This window comes from Boleophthalmus pectinirostris, unplaced genomic scaffold (genome assembly GCF_026225935.1).
Source record: "Boleophthalmus pectinirostris isolate CB_2022bp ecotype Guang Dong unplaced genomic scaffold, ASM2622593v1 HiC_scaffold_3, whole genome shotgun sequence".
NCBI lineage: Eukaryota > Metazoa > Chordata > Actinopteri > Gobiiformes > Gobiidae > Boleophthalmus > Boleophthalmus pectinirostris.
Genome location: NW_026571299.1, coordinates 42,428,372 through 42,446,173, shown reverse-complemented (window position 1 = coordinate 42,446,173; position 17,802 = coordinate 42,428,372). Strand labels below are relative to the sequence as shown.

Below are 17,802 nucleotides of genomic sequence, written 5' to 3'. Positions count from 1 at the left end.
TTAACTCCCTCTAGCAAAATTTACTGCAATAAATCATAGCAAAAAAGAAAACGTATACAATAAATTGAGTATATATTAAGGGTGTGCCAAAATATTGAAATATCAATATATCGTGTCTCTTAATATGATGACACAGTATCGATATCGTGGGCTGCTGTATCGATATATCGCCAAGAGCATTTTTTTGGTATATTTTACGAAATTATTTTGCTGCTTGTTTAGAGGAAGGAAACTCGTTTATGCGACACATTTGACATATTCACTTTTTTGATGATTAAAATGTTTGTGTTTCATATTCACTTTGCACAAGAAGTGGTTTAAAAAAGACTTTTAGTGTCACAGCCATAATTTAGACATTATTTTTTATTGAACCGTATCAAATCGATTTGAAATATATTGAATTGAAAGTGCAGTGTATCAAGATATGTATCGTACCGTGGCCTATGTATCGAGGTATGTATCGTATTGGCAACTTCTTAATGATACCCAGCCCTAGTATATATTTAGAGTAATATTGTTCATCTGTAATTTATAACCAATGCCATAGTTATTGTGAAACTCCTTAGTTATTCATCTACCAATATTGCAGCAAGATGTGTTTGAATTTCCACATTTACTCCAGTTTTATTAGTCCTACTTGATATGCATGTTATTCAATTTTTACATGTGGCCTACTGTTTTACTGCACAACATCTTTCTGGACAAAGCAGCACAGAGTGAGAACAAAATAGATATGTGCGTCCGTGTGTGTTTGTGGGGATGAAATAGTAGTGGGCTCAGAAGACAGCCTTTATATACTTGTGAAAAACTAATATCAACTGAGTGCCAGAAAGTTGCCACTGTTGAGTAAGATAAAGTGCTGGTCCATGCGCTGCTGGGGCTGTTGTTGCATTGCTCTAGTATTTTCTCCTTTAGGTCAAAGAGACGCATTTGTCTGCCTTGTTCTACCGTATACTTTTCTTCCTCTTCTTTTCCAGCCTGCACAGAGGATGTCATCTTTCAGGGGCCAAGATGGACGACCGAGCCGAGTGACCTCATTTTACCAATCAACTCGCCCAACCGCCAGGCCACAGTCACATGTCAGGCAGAAGGCAGCCCTCCTCCACACTACAGGTAAAGCGCCGCATCAAAGTATAGCTGGTCTTTTCACACTTCACTGAGGTGTCCACAACGCTTCTTCATCTGTCTGGCCGTAACTCCTTGTGAAACCCCATTGTTGTCACCGTGGAAATCAAAGCGTTTTCCAATAGAGCTGAAGGCCATTAATTCGGTGAAGTTTTCTGGACATAAGTGAGCGATTAGGGGCTATCCAGCAAAAGACTTGGCTTCAAAGTGCTTAATTGAGCATCCATTCTTAATTGAAAAAGCTTATCTGAGTTTGCCATTAGATATGAGGTATGGAGTCAGTGGGCCAAAAGCCGCTGTCGCCGTCGTTGTGCCTGATGAAAATGACAATTCACTCCGATGTGAGCGGGGTTAGCTTTATTAATGATAAGATTTAAGCCAGTGTGCAGCTAAAGCCGGTGATTTATAATATGCTGCAAGGATTAAGAAATCATTAGGAGCGAGGGGAAGATTGGAGTGGCTCATTTGCACTGCAGATCCTTTGATATCTTCTTGTTATTCCCTGAGCGGGGCAAGTCTGAAAATGGCAGCGTGCTTGGTAGATTGTGTTTCGGAGCTGGGTCAGCACCATGGTTAGGAGATATAAGCAAGCAGAGCAGAGGCAGGCGGGCTGTAACCTTGAGAGTGAAGAAAATGTATATAAAGGTGTAGTCTCAGCTAGGCTTGATCTGTCTACTAATATTCATTAGGACAGTTTTGAAAAAAAAGCAAAGTGTGATTATTACAATTGTGATAATGTTTGTATTATATGTTTAAAAAGTAAAAATCTGTTTAGAGACAACATTGACGTGAATCTAAAATATATTTTACATATTTTACATTTAAAAAACTGCATTAATGTAGAGATTTTTTATGGTAAATAGTCACATTTTTCTATAGCGCTTTTCCACCTTCAAGGCACTCAAAGCGCTTTACAATAAGAAACCACTCACCCATTCACACACACATTCACACACCAGTGTACACAGACACTCAGGGCGAGGTGGGTTAAGTGTCTTGCCCAAGGACACGCAACAGCATTCATCTGGAATCACACCTTCAGACCAGTGGAGGAACGCCCTACCAACTGAGCTACTGCCGCCCACATGTGCAAAAAAATAAAAAAAAGTTAAGACTGCATTCAAAACATTCAATTCAGTGTGAACTTTTTAAACATACTCTGGACCACATCAACATCGGAGAGAAGACTGAAATTAAAGACTGAAGGTCTAAACCACAGGGTTACGAGGTTTCTTTCATTTTTTCCTGTTCTTTTTTTCCATAAAAAGACTGGATAATTTGTTGTCGGCTGAAGATGTTTCAATCCCTAAATAATTGCAGCCTTTTCGATTTGATAATTGCTACGGTTCAAACTGCAATTTAGTTTCAATTGTGATTAATTGCGTAGATCCCTATTGTGGACCTTCTTTAATCACTGTTTTGTGTATCAGAAAATAACAGCGTGCTCGTATTCTGTGATAGATAGTGTTCCAGACCTGGCTCAGCACTGGGGTTAGTTGATGCGCAGCCAGCAGAGGCAGAGATGTAACCTTGTGAGTGGCATAGCTTTAAATGCTTACATCTCCTTTAATGCGCACTGAGACACACTCCAGCCTCTGCAGTGGGCGGTCTGGGCTTTTCTCTGTTTGTCTCCTCAGAGCAGCTGCACCTGAGCACTCCGCATGTCGGGTCTGTGGAGAGCAGAACATCTGTGATAGAGGCTGGGCGGGGGCTGTTGTCTGAAAAATGAGCCACAGCTGAGTGAGCCCCGGTGTTATGAAACAGTACAGGAGCATGCTCTCATTATCTACTCAAGTGAAACATGCTATCACAACAATCACATTTCATACAGTGAGTGAGTGGACCATCAGTGTTGGCTTTGCTCACGTTACAGGTCATCTAGAAATAACATTGATTTTAGACAGGACAGTCAAACCTCTTTACATTGATGGTCTAATGTTAAAAGTGCACTATGTGACTTTTTGGTTGGGGTCTGTCACCTGCTTGTTTCTATGGATATGGCATTACGCTGCTTGGAATGTTCAGCTCTACTAGGCCTGTAACGATAATCAATAAATCGATTAATCGTACGATAATTTTTAACGGGCTCGATAACTTTTCCAGCCAGAATTTTTAAATATTTTTTAATATATATAATTTTTTTCTATTTGCAGCTTGTTTGTTTTCCTCGCTCTCTCTCTCGCTCTTTCTCGCTCTCAAAGAGACTGAATGTTAGAAGGCTTCTATCACTCTGACTCCTCTCGTTTAACAAGCGGAATGACACTTTAATCAACGTGCGTGTGTGTTTATCAGCACAGTGGATGCGCGCATAGTCTGTGCGCTTTCTGCCGCTGTTTGTGCGGTGCGCTATCAACACAAGCTAGCGCCGCTATCAGAGTGACAAAACTGTTCATCTCCGTTCATCCCCAAAACAAGTCACGATGCTGAATCAACACTGGTGAGGGGGACACGTCTCAACAGCCACATGCGTCAAATACAGTGAGCGAAACCCAAACGACGAAGAAATGTCCCAAACCCCAACAGCCGATAAACCCAAACCCGAGCAACAGAACTAGCCCCGCCCCCGGGAGAACCTGAAATCCCGAAAACCGAACTGACACGACACCAGACAGGACAGAGGCTCCCTCGTAGTGGAATAACATCCTGTGTCACGGGTTCATACGAACATTTAAATGACCAAAAGGACGAGGCTCACAGCAGCAGCCACAGAGAGAGTGACTAAAATGACTAAACATTTTGTTACAGAGACTTAATGATCCATTTTATTTATTGCTTTGGTTGTATTTGGTTCTACAGTGGTTTATTCAGGTACATTTTTGTGAACAAGTCCTCGTTGTGAGCCAGACACATTAGACTAGTCCTGTGTTAAGTCTCTTTTATTTAGGCCTATTGTTTTTGTTTGTCTTACAGTTCCTGTGTTAAATGTTCTTTAGAAAGTCAAGTTTATTGATCTTTAAAAGGATGCATTTGCATTTTTATTCCATGGTCATTATATTAGTTGAAATTGGTCTCAAAATGTCAATATTATCGTTTATCGCAATAAATTCTTGGTCAATTAATTGTCCTGCAAAATTTGTTATCGTTACAGGCCTAAGCTCTACATAACATTTATTCAATTGCAGGTGGTTTTAATGCTCAAAAATACTCTCATTCTCACATTCTCATGGTGAACGGGGTTGCCTCTCCACAGATCTGACCGGTCACTTGGGCTGGTTTGGTCTTGGTCATGAAGGTGGACAGGTTTCAGTGTTTCCCGCAGAAATTGGGGGGTGGGGGGCTGGGCGCAGAGGGACGTAGTCAAGGCGGGGGTCCATACTGTGAAACACTCCAGACAAAACAATCATATCTCTCTTTGTCGGTCCCTCCACCAGAAAAAGTTACACAATGCAGCTTTAATATGGGCACATCCTTTGTTTGGGAATCACCTTTATAATTAGAAATTGTTGTAATCTGTTGGAATAGTCTCAGTTATTTACATTTTTTAATATTAGTAGTTTTATGATGTTGAATAGTTTAAGGAACACTATGTAACTTTTCAGGTGAAGGTGAAGGGTCTGCCATCTGCTTGTCTTCATAAATATATTATTTTGCCTAGTTAAGGCAAGGCAAGTTTATTTGTATAGCACAATAACCCACAAAAACATAAATAATCATAAAGATTAAAATAAAAATAAAAAAAGAGAGACATAAATTAGAGAGAAGAGTGCAGAATGAAAACCTTTCAGTCATATGCACAGTCAAACAGAAATGTTTTGAGCCTGGATTTAAACAGCGTCACAGAAGAGGCCTGTCCCTAGAATGTTCTACATTATGGCATTAAACATATTTATTTGCATGGAGACAAGCAGGCTTCACCACACCAAGCGGCCATGTTGCAGAACTATTGAAAGGCGAGCCCACTCACAATAAAAATGCAAATCATGGTATTCTTGAGCAATAAAAACACCCACAATTTAATACATGCAAGATTCTAATTTAATGCCATATACTCATTGACATGCCATCTCCATGGAGATGAGCAGGTGCAGGACACCCTGCCAAAACCAGGTGGCTAATATTACAGCAAGAGACTACAACAAGTTCACATCAAGGCACACACAATAAACTAAAACTAATTCTGCTACTATGACAACACACATCATCATTTCCTTTGTCAACCAGAGTATGAATGTGACAAAGAGTGTCACACAATCAACTCATTTTACAGTTTATAAAGGAAACAGAAAGTGCCTTGGTATGGAATTATAATGCTTTTTTTTTTTAATGATACATTTCCAGTTAACGTCTTTAATGGAGATTGCAGAATTGTTTTTTATAGATCTGACTAAAAACATTGTTATCAGTTATTTGGGTTATCCAGTTGGAATGGATTATGCAAGAACCTTGTGCCCATTTTACATTCTCAATCTCATTATTTCTTTATTGTCCTTCGATTAAAGGACAACTCCGCCTATCAAACTTTTCAAAAGATCTACATTTTTAACTATTCTATTCTATTCTATTTTTTGTGTTGTCCAGATATTACCTGTACCACACTGCATAAAACATGTATTTTACCCAGGGATCTCAGAAGGCTACAATAATACCCTCTCACTTTGATTCAATTTCACAGTTGTGCAGACACATAGACCCACATTAGCATTTCCCAGTGCTCTTTTGTTTTGTGGGCTCTTAAAGTGTATGGTTCTGCCTCTTTCTTTAGCACTTGGCAGCTGTAATGAACCTGCATCCTCCCCTGGTGACAGCTTTAAACATCAATCTCACCTTATTGTGGAGCATAAAACCTTTACAAAGGCAAGAGAATCACTTCAGACTAAAAAGGTGTGCATTTGTGCTCTCATTTCCACTTCTATCCACTATTGTTTTTCATTTGCAAGTTGAGATTGGTGCAGGGAGGAAGTAGGATGAGGGCTTTGATAGCAATCAAGTGTGCCAGTTGTTGGATGTTAATAATGTTAAGTTGAATAATAATACAGTGGTATGAATCTGGTAAAAATATCCTCTTGTGTGACTAGCATAGACTGTATAAAGAAGTGGACTAAACGAGTGTGATGTCACCCATAGTGTTCGGCTCCACTCAAATGCAGCTCGCGATGGGAACGGTTACAGGAGTGAATTTGGAGAGAGGTTACATCGGAATAGGATTTTTTTAACGGACAAAACCGCAAAAATAAAACACCAGGATCATGTAGAGCGGGTGAATACCAAAGGGTTAAAACCAAAATGACAAGGCTCACTGCAGCAGTTACAGACAGGACCCATATTATTCAAGTGTACATCAATGCGAGTCAGGGGCAGTATGAGCCTGAAGCGCCTGCATGTGAACTTTGGAACAGCTAGCAGTTTAGCGCTGTCCATTTATATATACAGTCTACGGTGACTAATCTTTTTTTTTTTTTTTTTTTTGGTTTAAGTGGGTTGGTTGAATGAATCACCCTTGTAATCTGGATTTTAAAGGTCTTATATTACGCAGAACTTCCTCTTGTGAGCTTCAAGCCATGTCATAATGCCGTTACCTCCTTCATTAACACATATTTGTGCAACCGTCCAAAACTCAAAATGCTCCCTTCCATCCTGTGTTGTCATGTGGTAGCTTTCAAGTTAACGGTCACCTTTTACATTTTATTTTGTGGAGAATGGAAATGGTTGAAATGATCCAAATGATTCAAGTGAAGGTGTACTGAGCTTAAAAACACAGTGGAGCACTTCCTGTATTACCACATGACATTGTAGTTTGAGGGAAGAACCCAGCCTAAACATGTATATAGCAAGTGTGAACGAAACAAAACAAAACTCCAGGTATGTTTTTGATGAAGGCCGGAGAATATACCAGCAAATAGGGATAGGGGGTAGGTGAACGCAGATGTTTTGTGATCACTCAGCTCTCAAATGCAGGACAATACAGTGTTGATCCAACATGCATGAATCAATCAAAATTAGGCCTGTAACGATAATCAACAAATCGATTAATCGTACGATAACTTCTAACGAGCTCGATAACTTTTCCAGCCATGATAAATTCTAGTTGCAGCTTGTTTGTTTTCCTCGCAAAAACAAGTCCTCCAAAACAAGTCACGATGCCGAATCAACACTGGTGAGCAGGACATGTATCAACAGCCACGTACGTCAAATGCAGCGAGTGCGCAAATGACGAGAAGAAATGTCTCAAACCCCAAGAGCCGACATAAACCCAAACCCGAGCGACAGAACTAGCAACTAGCCTAGTGTCTGGGAGAACCCGAAATCCCGAAACCGAACCGACACGACACCAGACAGGACAGAGGCTCCCTCATAGAGAAACAGCATCCTGTGTCGCAGGTTCATACGAACACTTCAAGACCAAAATGACGAGAGACGAGACACAATATTCCAATGTAAGTCAGTGACTAAAATCACTTTTAAGGACAATTTTGTTACAGAGACTTAATAATCCATTTTATTTATTGCTTTGGTCATGTTTGGTTCAGCAATGGTTTATTCAAGTGCATTTTTGTGAACAAGTCCTCTCTGTGAGCCAGACACATTAGACTAGTCCTGTGTTAAGTCTCTTTTATTTAGGCCTATTGTTTTTGTTTGTCTTACAGTTTCTGTGTTAAATGTTCTTTAGAAAGTCAAGGTTTATTGATCATTGAGAGGATGTATTTGCATTTTTATTCCATGGTCTTTATAATAGTTGAAATTGGTCTCAAAATGTCAATATTATCGTTTATATTAATATTATCGTTCAATAAATTCTCGGTCAATTAATCGTCCTGCAAAATTTGTTATCGTTACAGGCCTACCAACATACAACTTTGAAAAAGCTGTCATTAAGGGAGCAAAGTTAGAACATAGTTACATGTTGCCTTGTATGCCCTTTTAAACATTTCATGCTGATACATATTTAACTTTTAAAACATCCGTGGAGTTTTATTTTAGGCATTGCAATAGATGTGGCAACACGCAGTAGTCGTTTCACTCTTTCTGTGAGGAAAATTAGTTCTGATGGAGAGCTGTAAATAGTTCAGCTACACAGTCTAAGGGCCAACATTGTCAGTCCAACTGTGCATTTAAATTGAAGGGCAATTTCTTTTGGAAAATGAATCCAGCTTGTTGTCGCTACGAAAAATAACACTGAGATAAGAGTCGAATGCTAACAAGCTACCATTGTCACCTCTGTAAACAACACAGGTTATCAGGTCAATGCAGAAAGACGGACGCAAATAGAAACATGGCACTCTCCTAATATGTACATAAAATATAAGACAAGAAACTAGTCTTGTCACTACACTAAAATTTCAAACTTGATTATAATGCAAAGGAACAGACTCAATACTAGATACCAATTCTGATACCAATTCTGAAGATAATTAAAAACACTCTTTATTTACTTCCTTATATCTGTATAATCCCTCAGTTGTCCAGGTCTGTTCTGTAGTCGTTGATGGGTGTATCTGTGTGGTTTTATATTTGTTCTGATCAATCAAGATCATTCTAAAGCTATTCAGGAAAGGTTCATTTATGTCCTATGAATGTGCCTTTTTTTAGTAGTGATCCTTGCTCTACTATAGTATTTGATATTGTTATATGATTTTCTTGTGACAATCCAACAAGAAGCAGCTCCCATATGGAAAAACAAAACAAAACAAAATATAAGAATTTACCAGTGTCTTTGTAGTAAATCTTTATATAAGGTTAATATGTGTCATGTGTGGTTTTCTCCTGAAAGTCGCCCCCTTTTACATTTTTCTCATACAACTATATTATGAAAAACTAGTAAAGATAAAGTGAACATTTTGCATGACATTTACAGTTAATGTGCATGATAAACTACATTTTCTTTATATGTTCCATGTAATGTTTGTATTCTTTAATTATATGTTGTAGTTAAAAAAACAAAACAAAAAACAAAATCTGAGTCAGAAGGAGGATTTGAAGCCAGGTCTCCCATGTGAAAGTCCAGTGACTCACCAGTTGAGCAAACAAGCTACTAGTTATAGAGGGAACAATAGCAGATGCTGAGGACAGTTACAAGAACCTTGGTCTTCCACAAGTAAATGGTTCCTTAAAGAGGCAACAAGGAAAGCAGCTACAGGATTTTGCAGAGTAAAAATCTTTTCACAGCCTGATGTTTGTTCACTGTGATGTCAGTGGAAGAGTGTGTGTCTTATGTTTTTTAAGGTTGTAATGCAATATTTGTATTATTGTATTTACACACATGCTGCTAAACACACACACACGCACACACACAAACATGCACACACACACATATAAAACACACACACACAAACACACGCAAACACACACACACACTGTGATAATTTTCTTTCTCACTCTCATACACACACAACACATGACCTTTGTCCAACACTTGTGAGGATATTGTGTGTGGGATCAGTGTCATATTCAGCTCTTGCCTCTCCTAAAGAAGAGCAGTCTTGGTGCCCCAGTACTGAACAATTTCTGACCCATCTCAAATCTGCAGTTTTTGGCAAAGTCCTTGAAAAAGCTGTTTACCAACATCTTACGAACTTTCTCCAAATGAACAACTCCTTTGATGTTTTCCAGTCAGGTTTTAGAGCCTCCACAGCACTGCGACTGCTCTTATCAAGGTGACAAATGACATCCGCCTGAACACTGATGCAGGCAAAGTCTCAGTCTTGATCCTGTTAGATCTGAGTGCTGCTTTTGACACTGTCGATCATGGATCCTCTTACAGAGACTAGAGGACTGGGTGGGCATCTCTGGTACTGTACTAAACTGGTTCAAGTCCAATCTAGAAGACAGGAAGTATTTTGTTGAAATTGGAAACTGTGTCTCAGATCACATGGCCCTGACCTGTGGGGTGCCTCAGGGGTCAATCCTGGGCCCCCTGTTGTTCAATCTCTACATGCTGCCATTAGGCCAGTTAATAAGCAGCAATAATGTGTCCTACCACAATTATGCAGACGACACTCAGATCTACGTCTCTCTGGCAGCAGGAGACTATGGACCAGTGGAGACTCACTTGGTCATTGCATCCAACAGATCAGTGTGTGGATGCAAAACAACTTTCTCCAGCTAAACTCTGACAAGACTGAAGTCATAGTGTTTGGTCCACAGAAACAAAGGGACAGTGTCAGCAGTCACCTCCAGTCTCTCTCTCTAAAACCTTCAAATCAGGCAAGAAATCTAGGGGTAATAATGGACTCAGACTTGAACTTTAACAGCCACATCAAATCAATAACATCTGCAGCCTTTTACCATCTAAAAAACATAGCAAAAATCAAAGGTTTACTGTCTAAATCAGACTTGGAGAAACTTATCCATGCGTTTGTCTCCAGGAGGTTAGATACTGTAATGTTCTGCTCACTGGTCTCTCCAAACGAGCTGTGAGACGCTGCAGAACATCCAGAACATCCAGAACATCCAGAACGCTGCAGCTCGGGTCCTTACTTGAACTAGGAAGTACGAGCACATAAGTCCTGTGCTCAGGTCTCTGCACTGGCTCCTGTGCCTCAGAGAAGAGACTTTAAAGCAGCTCTGTTTGTACAAGTGTCTCCATGGCCGAGCACCAAAGTCCATCTGTGACATGTTAGTGTCATATGAACATCTCACACTCTGAGGAGCTCAGGGACCGGCCTCCTGCTGGTGCCCAGAGTCACGACTAAACAAGGGGAGTCAGAGTTTCAGGTTCATGCAGCTAAAACCTGGAACAGTCTGAACATGTGAGACAGACTCTTCTGTGACGCTGTTTAAATCCAGACTCTAAACATTTCTGTTTAACTGTGCAAATAACTGAAAGGTTTTCATTCCGCACTCTTCTCTCCAATTTATGTCTCTCTTTTTAAATTTTAATCTTCATGATTATTTATGTTTTGATTTGTTTTTATTATGATTTTAATGTATTTCTTATTCTGTAAAGCACTTTGAATTACTTTGTGTACGAATTGTGCTGTACAAATAAACTTGCCTTGCCTTGCCTTACATAGTTTTATATGTTTCATGCTGCACATATTTACCAAAGATCTTATAACTGTTTTCACTGTCATATACAAATCTTTTAAGATTCAGATAAAATATGTTCAAATGGTGTATGATTTGTCTATAACTTTTCCATATGGGCTGCAGCAGAATTAGCAGCCTGTTTGAAAGTAGCCTACTGGTTTCTCATCGTACACCCCAATCAAACTAATTTAGGTTAGTTTTAAAATAGATGGGCTTGTTTATGTACTTGTCCTTTTGGTGTTGCATCACTTTTTACGACACTGACTGACTTTGACTTTCCCAGGAAAAATAAAGACATTTGCATGCAAAGCTACTACCAAGTTATTTTTTACACTGGTTAATGTGAACACTGAAATTAGCTGTAAATGAGACTCTTTCTGAATGTCTGACTCTGACTTTCAATGCAGTGTGCAGGCTTGGCTTGGGACACACAAATGAACAGTTTGTGTAATTAGACATGCCAGGCTAGAGTATATTACATTCTGGCTGCCATGATTAATTCTGTCTTTGGTGTAGCTGTAAGTAGAAAAAAAAAAAAAAAAAACTTGCTTTAAAATGAATGAATAAAATGGACCACAGTAATTAATTCACCATTGGTTAACATTCCATCTGCTGCTAGGGCTCGGCCATATCATATTGCTGGTATTTTTTCTGATATGAAATTATGGACTATCTTGACCAATATCTAGGCCTGTCACGAAAAATACTATATCGACTTATCATTCAGTACATGATAGATGGAACAGTCATTTTTATGGGTCAATATTTATCATGAGCTAAGGAAAGTTAAATTGTGAACTTAGGCTATGTACAGACTGCAGCCTGAAGTGACCTAAATCTGATATTTTTGGCACCTATACTCTTGTATCTGATCTTTTAATGACAGTCTGAACGACACAGATCCAATTTTTTTCAAATGTGACCCAGGACACTTGGATATGTGCTCCTAAAACTGATACATATGGGTCCAGTCAAGTGGTAACGGAGGGAAACGGGCAGATTTTTGACATTCAAATGTCTCTTATTCAGAAACTAGAGGGACTATTGAAATAAGTAAAGTATCAGAATGTAGGAAAGAGTTACACTCCAACAGGGTAAAGTTAAACCTGTGATATTCTTTCAAGTTGTTGACAAAAAATTTTAAAACTCATGTCGGTAACGGAGGGAATGAAATATGCAGCACTTTTTGGGCAATAAATCCAAACAGTGAATAACTAGTGGTTCTCACTTCCATATCCTTAACAAACTGGTTTGAATATTTGCTTCATATAGTTTTCTACCATATGGTACAAGATTAGGTTGAAAAACCTCTTACTTTTTGGTAACGGAGGGAAAAGTAACGGAGGGAAAATTGTGCAAGCGAGTAGAAGGTGCATGATTTTACATCATTTGTCAACTTTTTTCTTCTGAATACTTTAATATTACTTCAAAATGAAAGGAAACTATTTCTATAAAATATGTCAGTCCTTCCAAGCTAATTTTTATCATTTTAAATACATAAAAAAAATAAATAAATCATGTACCTTCATCAACAGTTCAAAGATGGAATAACACAAGATATGATTAAATACATCCATTTATTTACATGATTTGCAGGTCTTTGAAATTTGGGAAGTCATTTTTGTTCCATGTTTCATACATGGTCTGTTTAAAACATATGGAACTTTAGAACCAAAAATGGTACAGAAAAAAGGTCAACAGTTTCATAAACTAGAGTACATATGTATCTGTTCAATACATTTTTATATCAGATGCATTAACTTGAATTTTTGGCCTTGTTGTTTACTTCTGCTTGACCGGGACCATATCCGATATTTTGACACTCGACTTCAGTCTGAACGGTCAGGTCACATTCATCCCACCTACACGTCAGGCTTGGAGTCTCGTCAATGAAGGGAAAGCAAGATTAGGGAGTTAATTAATATCGGGGGGATCGCTGTATTCAGGCCAAATTGGACGGGTCTTATCAAAACCGGGCGGTTTTTGAAATGATTGCTAAAGAAATGACCGAGTGCGACTACAGAGGGTCCTGCATCCAATGTCAACAAAAAAATAAAGAGCCTGCGAGCCAAATACAAGGAGGTTAAAGACTCAAACAAAGCGGCCGTGTTCGTGTAACCTGTCCATTTTACAAAGAACTGGACCGTATTTTGAGAGACAAGCCCAGCGTTTAGGCGACTTCTGTAAACAGTGAGCACGCTCGCTGCATGTGACATCGTCGCGTTCCTCCAATGTGCATGCGGGACACTTTTGGTGCGTTTGAAGTTCACACTGGAGATCACATACAAATCACATTTAATTGGAAATGTGAATAACCTCGCAGAAAAATATTGGATTTCACCGAAAAAATCCGAATTGAGCATTAAGCCCTGCAGTTTGAATGTAGCGTTAGATACAGATATTACATCACTCAGTATCTGCTGTTATATCAGCTATCGGCACCAAAGCCCGTTTTATCGGTATCATATCAGGTCCAAAAAAATCATATTGGTCAGGGCCTAATAGATATACTTAAGTGTTGCGTTCTGACATTTATTTATTGCTAATATATGCATTTTTAAAAATCATTTTGTACATTTTAAGGTCTTTTTAAATTACTCAAAATTGGGTCTTTGAGCTTTAAGCCACGCTAGAATGTCGTTACCTCATCAAAAAAACCTGGAGTTGTCTTTTGTTTCAGTCGCACATGTTTCAGTAATCCTACATTATTAGTCTGTTTACATCTCCAAAACTCAAAATGCTCTGTTCCACTTTGTGATGTCATGAAGCGGTAGTTTTCAAGTTAACAAAACAAACAAAACACAACTCCAGGTATGTTTGTAACACAGAAACAACTTTATAACACTGATCAGAAAATAGTGCAGTATGGGCCCTTTAAAGTAGTTTTTGAGGGATAATTCTGCTTTATGTTTTGGTTTCAATATTGCCCTTAATCGTCTATATTTACTTCAGCAATTCACATTACACTTGAACATTAGTTATCATGACAGGCCTACCAATATCCTCCACCAGAAAAGTAACATAGTGCACAGTTAAGTACTACGAATCTCTTGCCCTCATCAGTCAGTATATGATGCTCCCTGTGACACAGCGAATACAGCAGCAGCCATAACAGTAGTTGGGATGACAAATAGTTCGGCACGGAGGCGGAGTGCACCACGGGGCTACGAGCACTGTTTTATGAATACACCTGTCAGCGTGTTTACTATGAATCAGCTGTACCCTAGGATCAAGGGCACAGGCGTGATTGGGAAGAGGGGGAATAAAAAGCACAAGGGGTCGCCTCTCCTATCATATAATGGGGCTCCAGTAGATGTATGGCTCTGCAAAGACATTAAGTAAAGGTGCACAAGAACTGGGGAGAAGTGGATAGAGTTGTGTGGTTTGTTTAGGTTTAGAGAAGCAGAAGGCTGGATTTTAGATTGGATTGTACACAGTGCTTTTCTGAATGTTAAAAATCAAATCACAATTTTATAGCGGCACGGTGGCTGAGTGGCTAGCACGCATGCCTCACAGCAAGGAGGTTCTGGGCTGGATCCCCGGGTCGCCTGGGCCTTTCTGTGTGGAGTTTGTATGTTTCTCCCTGTGTCTGGATGGGTTTCCTCCAGGTGCTCTGGTTTCCCCCATCAACCCAAAACATGCTCCAGGTCTCCAAGAACAGTTGATAGTCAAAGTCAGTTAAATACAATCAAGTCATTGTGTGTCCTTAGGCAAGACACTTCACCCACATTGCCTAATATGGAAGTGGTGTGTGAGTGATGGTGATGGTCGGAGGGACCGATGGCGCTGATTGGTATGGCAGCTGTGCTTCTGTCAGTGTGCCCAAGGGCAGCTTACCATCACCAGGTATAGAGTGAATGAATAATGCTGTGTAAAGTGTCTTTGGGGACAGAAAATGTCTGTGAAAAGTGCTATATAAATAAAAACTTACTTACTATGTCACGATAACACATTTTGAAGCAGGATATATGGCTGAAAAAATTATAGACAATAATACTGGAACTAATTTATCTCACTGACACAATAACCCAAGAGCAGATTTAAACCACAAAAACTATTCCAAATCCACAGTATTGTTAAAAAATTATGCGCTGCAATACAGCAGAATGAAGTGTTAGTACTTCGTTTGTGTCTGTGATGACTCATAGAAGTAATGAATTCAGCCTTCTATGGCTCAAGTCTTTTCATATTGCCAAACAATAACCAAGGAAATGTACACTCAAAAAAGCATTAACAAACCCCCAAAAATGTTCTGTCACACACTGAACAATAAGTCAATATAGTAATTATCGTGACAGGCCTACAATTTCATACATTGTTAATTCCCTCCAGTCATATGCAGGGGGGTTAAAGCATTTGCTCACTGACAGAATGGAAATACAGTATTTAGAGCTGGGATCAAACCACCAGCCTTTGTGTTTAGGGCTGCACAATTATTTTGTTAATTGATTTTTCTTGGTGATTGTTTTTTTTTTTTTTTCTTTTCTTTTTTTTTTTCAAATTAATTCATACATTATTTTGATTGCAAAAGGCTTAAGTAAGATTGAAATTTGTATAAACATTAATTCAGATAAAACTAAAATTATACATACAAAGTATAATCAGTGTTGGGGAGTCACGGATTACATGTACCAGAGTTACGTAATCAGAGTACAAATTATGAGTAACTGTACTCAGTTACAGTTACCTTTTCAGTGAGTGGTAATTGGATTACAGTTACTTTGTTTAAATAAATGGATTACACGGCGGTATTTTCCTGTTTTTACATTTTGGGCTATATCCCTTCTTTTTTTCTTTTTCTTTTTTTCTTTTTTTTTATAACCAAGTCTAAACCAGGACTAATTCAGGATTGAACCAGGACTGAACCCAGGTCTAAACCAGGACTAAAACCAGGTCTAAACCAGGACTAAAACCAGGACTAAACCAGGACTAAAACCAGGACTAAAACCAGGACTAAACTAGATCTAAACCAGATCTAAACCAGGACTAAAACAGGATTAAACAGGACTAAACCATGTCGCGTGGACGTGTCTCTTCCTCTTCTGTCAATAATATTTTTAATACGGTTCAGTAAAGTCTGGGATTTTTATTTTCTTTTAGCAGACAAAACTTCTTATGTGAAGATTTCTGAGTCTTTGCTTCTCTACAGCAAATCAAATAATCCAAAGTATTCAGATTACATTATTCACTTTAAGTAATTTAATGGATTACGTTACAAACTACATTTTGGGGTATGTAATCTGTAATCTGTAGGGGATTACATTTTAAAAGTCACCTTCCCAACACTGAGTATAATTGACATAAAAACACACTTAATGTACATATTGCCTGTGTGCATATACTGCTCTGTCTTATTGCAGTACTTACCAAATTAGCTGATGTGTATAAAAGTAATCAATAAATTACTAAGTTATTGAACCCATATTTGTGTGTGCTATTCAATATTATTATGCAGCTAGGCAAGAAAAAATGTATTCTCTCTCATGATATGGTTTAATCTAGCATTCAATTGGTTTAAATAATTACCACAACTCAATAATGGCCCTCTATAGACAATTTCATTAGTGGCACAATGCAGCCATCTAAAAGATGTCCTGTCACCGTGTTCTCTGAATCACAACAAGTCACTCCAGTCAGAACAGAGACAATGTCCCTGATCTATTCTTCTCTCCTCCAAGTAATAGCTGAGACATATTTATGTGGATATGGCTCTTGTATTTGCCCACATGGCACTGAGCTGTCAATATACCCACTAATGCTCTGAGATTGTAAAAATCCACTCACACCTAAACTGGCAGTGAGGGGGCAGCAGCTTTGTGCCACATTTACATCAGATCCAAATGAGCTGCAATTTATTAAAAAGCAATAGGCACTGAGCATAACTGTGTAGAGAATTCTCAGGTCAGCAGTATAAATCTCATTATACAATGCTGCACTGTATATGACTGTGTTTTGAAATTGCAATGTGTAACTGGGGGAGGGTTATGCCACCTGCTTGTCTCTGTGCAGATGATATTGCTTTGCCTAGAAAGTTCCACAGTATGGCATTAAACCTGATTCCACATGAGACAGGCAGTGTCAAGTTAGTGGTCAGATCTCACTGTAAACGTGTGTGTTTCAATTTGAAATTCAATAGATAAAAAGTAAAATTGATAGTTTAAAGAGCCAATATTACGCTATTTTCTGATCTTAGTTATAATGTTGTTTCCTCATCACTAACACTAACTTGTTTGTGATAAACATAAACATATTCACACAAGCCCTGCATATTTAGGCTGATTTTTTTTTTCAAACAGAAAACTTTCTCTTCATCTGTGCGATGTCATCCTCAATCATCTAGGTAGAGTCCATGGCAAAGGAGAAATTCAATATGTCAACTGGACAAATGTTTATTTGGTCAAAGCTGCTTCTGAATCCTGAACTCCTTTGCCGTGATGTCATATTTTAATACAGAAAGTGCTCAGCTGTGTTTTTAAACTCCATACACCACTAGAATCTTGGAATTGTCAATGTCTACTGAACAAAAGGTAAAAGGAGCTGTTAACATGAAAACTAGCACTACATGACATCACAAGGTGGAACAGAGCATCTTGAGTTTTGGAAATTTTGAGCCAGACTTATAATAAAGCGTTACTCATACATGTGTGACTGAAACTAAACACAACTCCAGGTATGTTTTTGAGGAGGTGACAACATTCTAACATAGACTAA

The 17,802-nt window shown here is 38.6% G+C and overlaps 1 protein-coding gene across 1 annotated transcript in view; it reads left to right on the top strand.

The window, feature by feature from the left end:
* cntn3b (contactin 3b) overlaps positions 1 to 17,802 on the top strand; it is a 98,455-nt gene that overhangs the window by 8,404 nt on the left and 72,249 nt on the right. Inside the window, exon 2 of the mRNA XM_020935816.2 lies at positions 978 to 1,113. Within this exon, the coding sequence (XP_020791475.1) occupies positions 978 to 1,113 (136 nt within the window). The remainder of the gene's footprint in view (positions 1 to 977; positions 1,114 to 17,802) is intronic.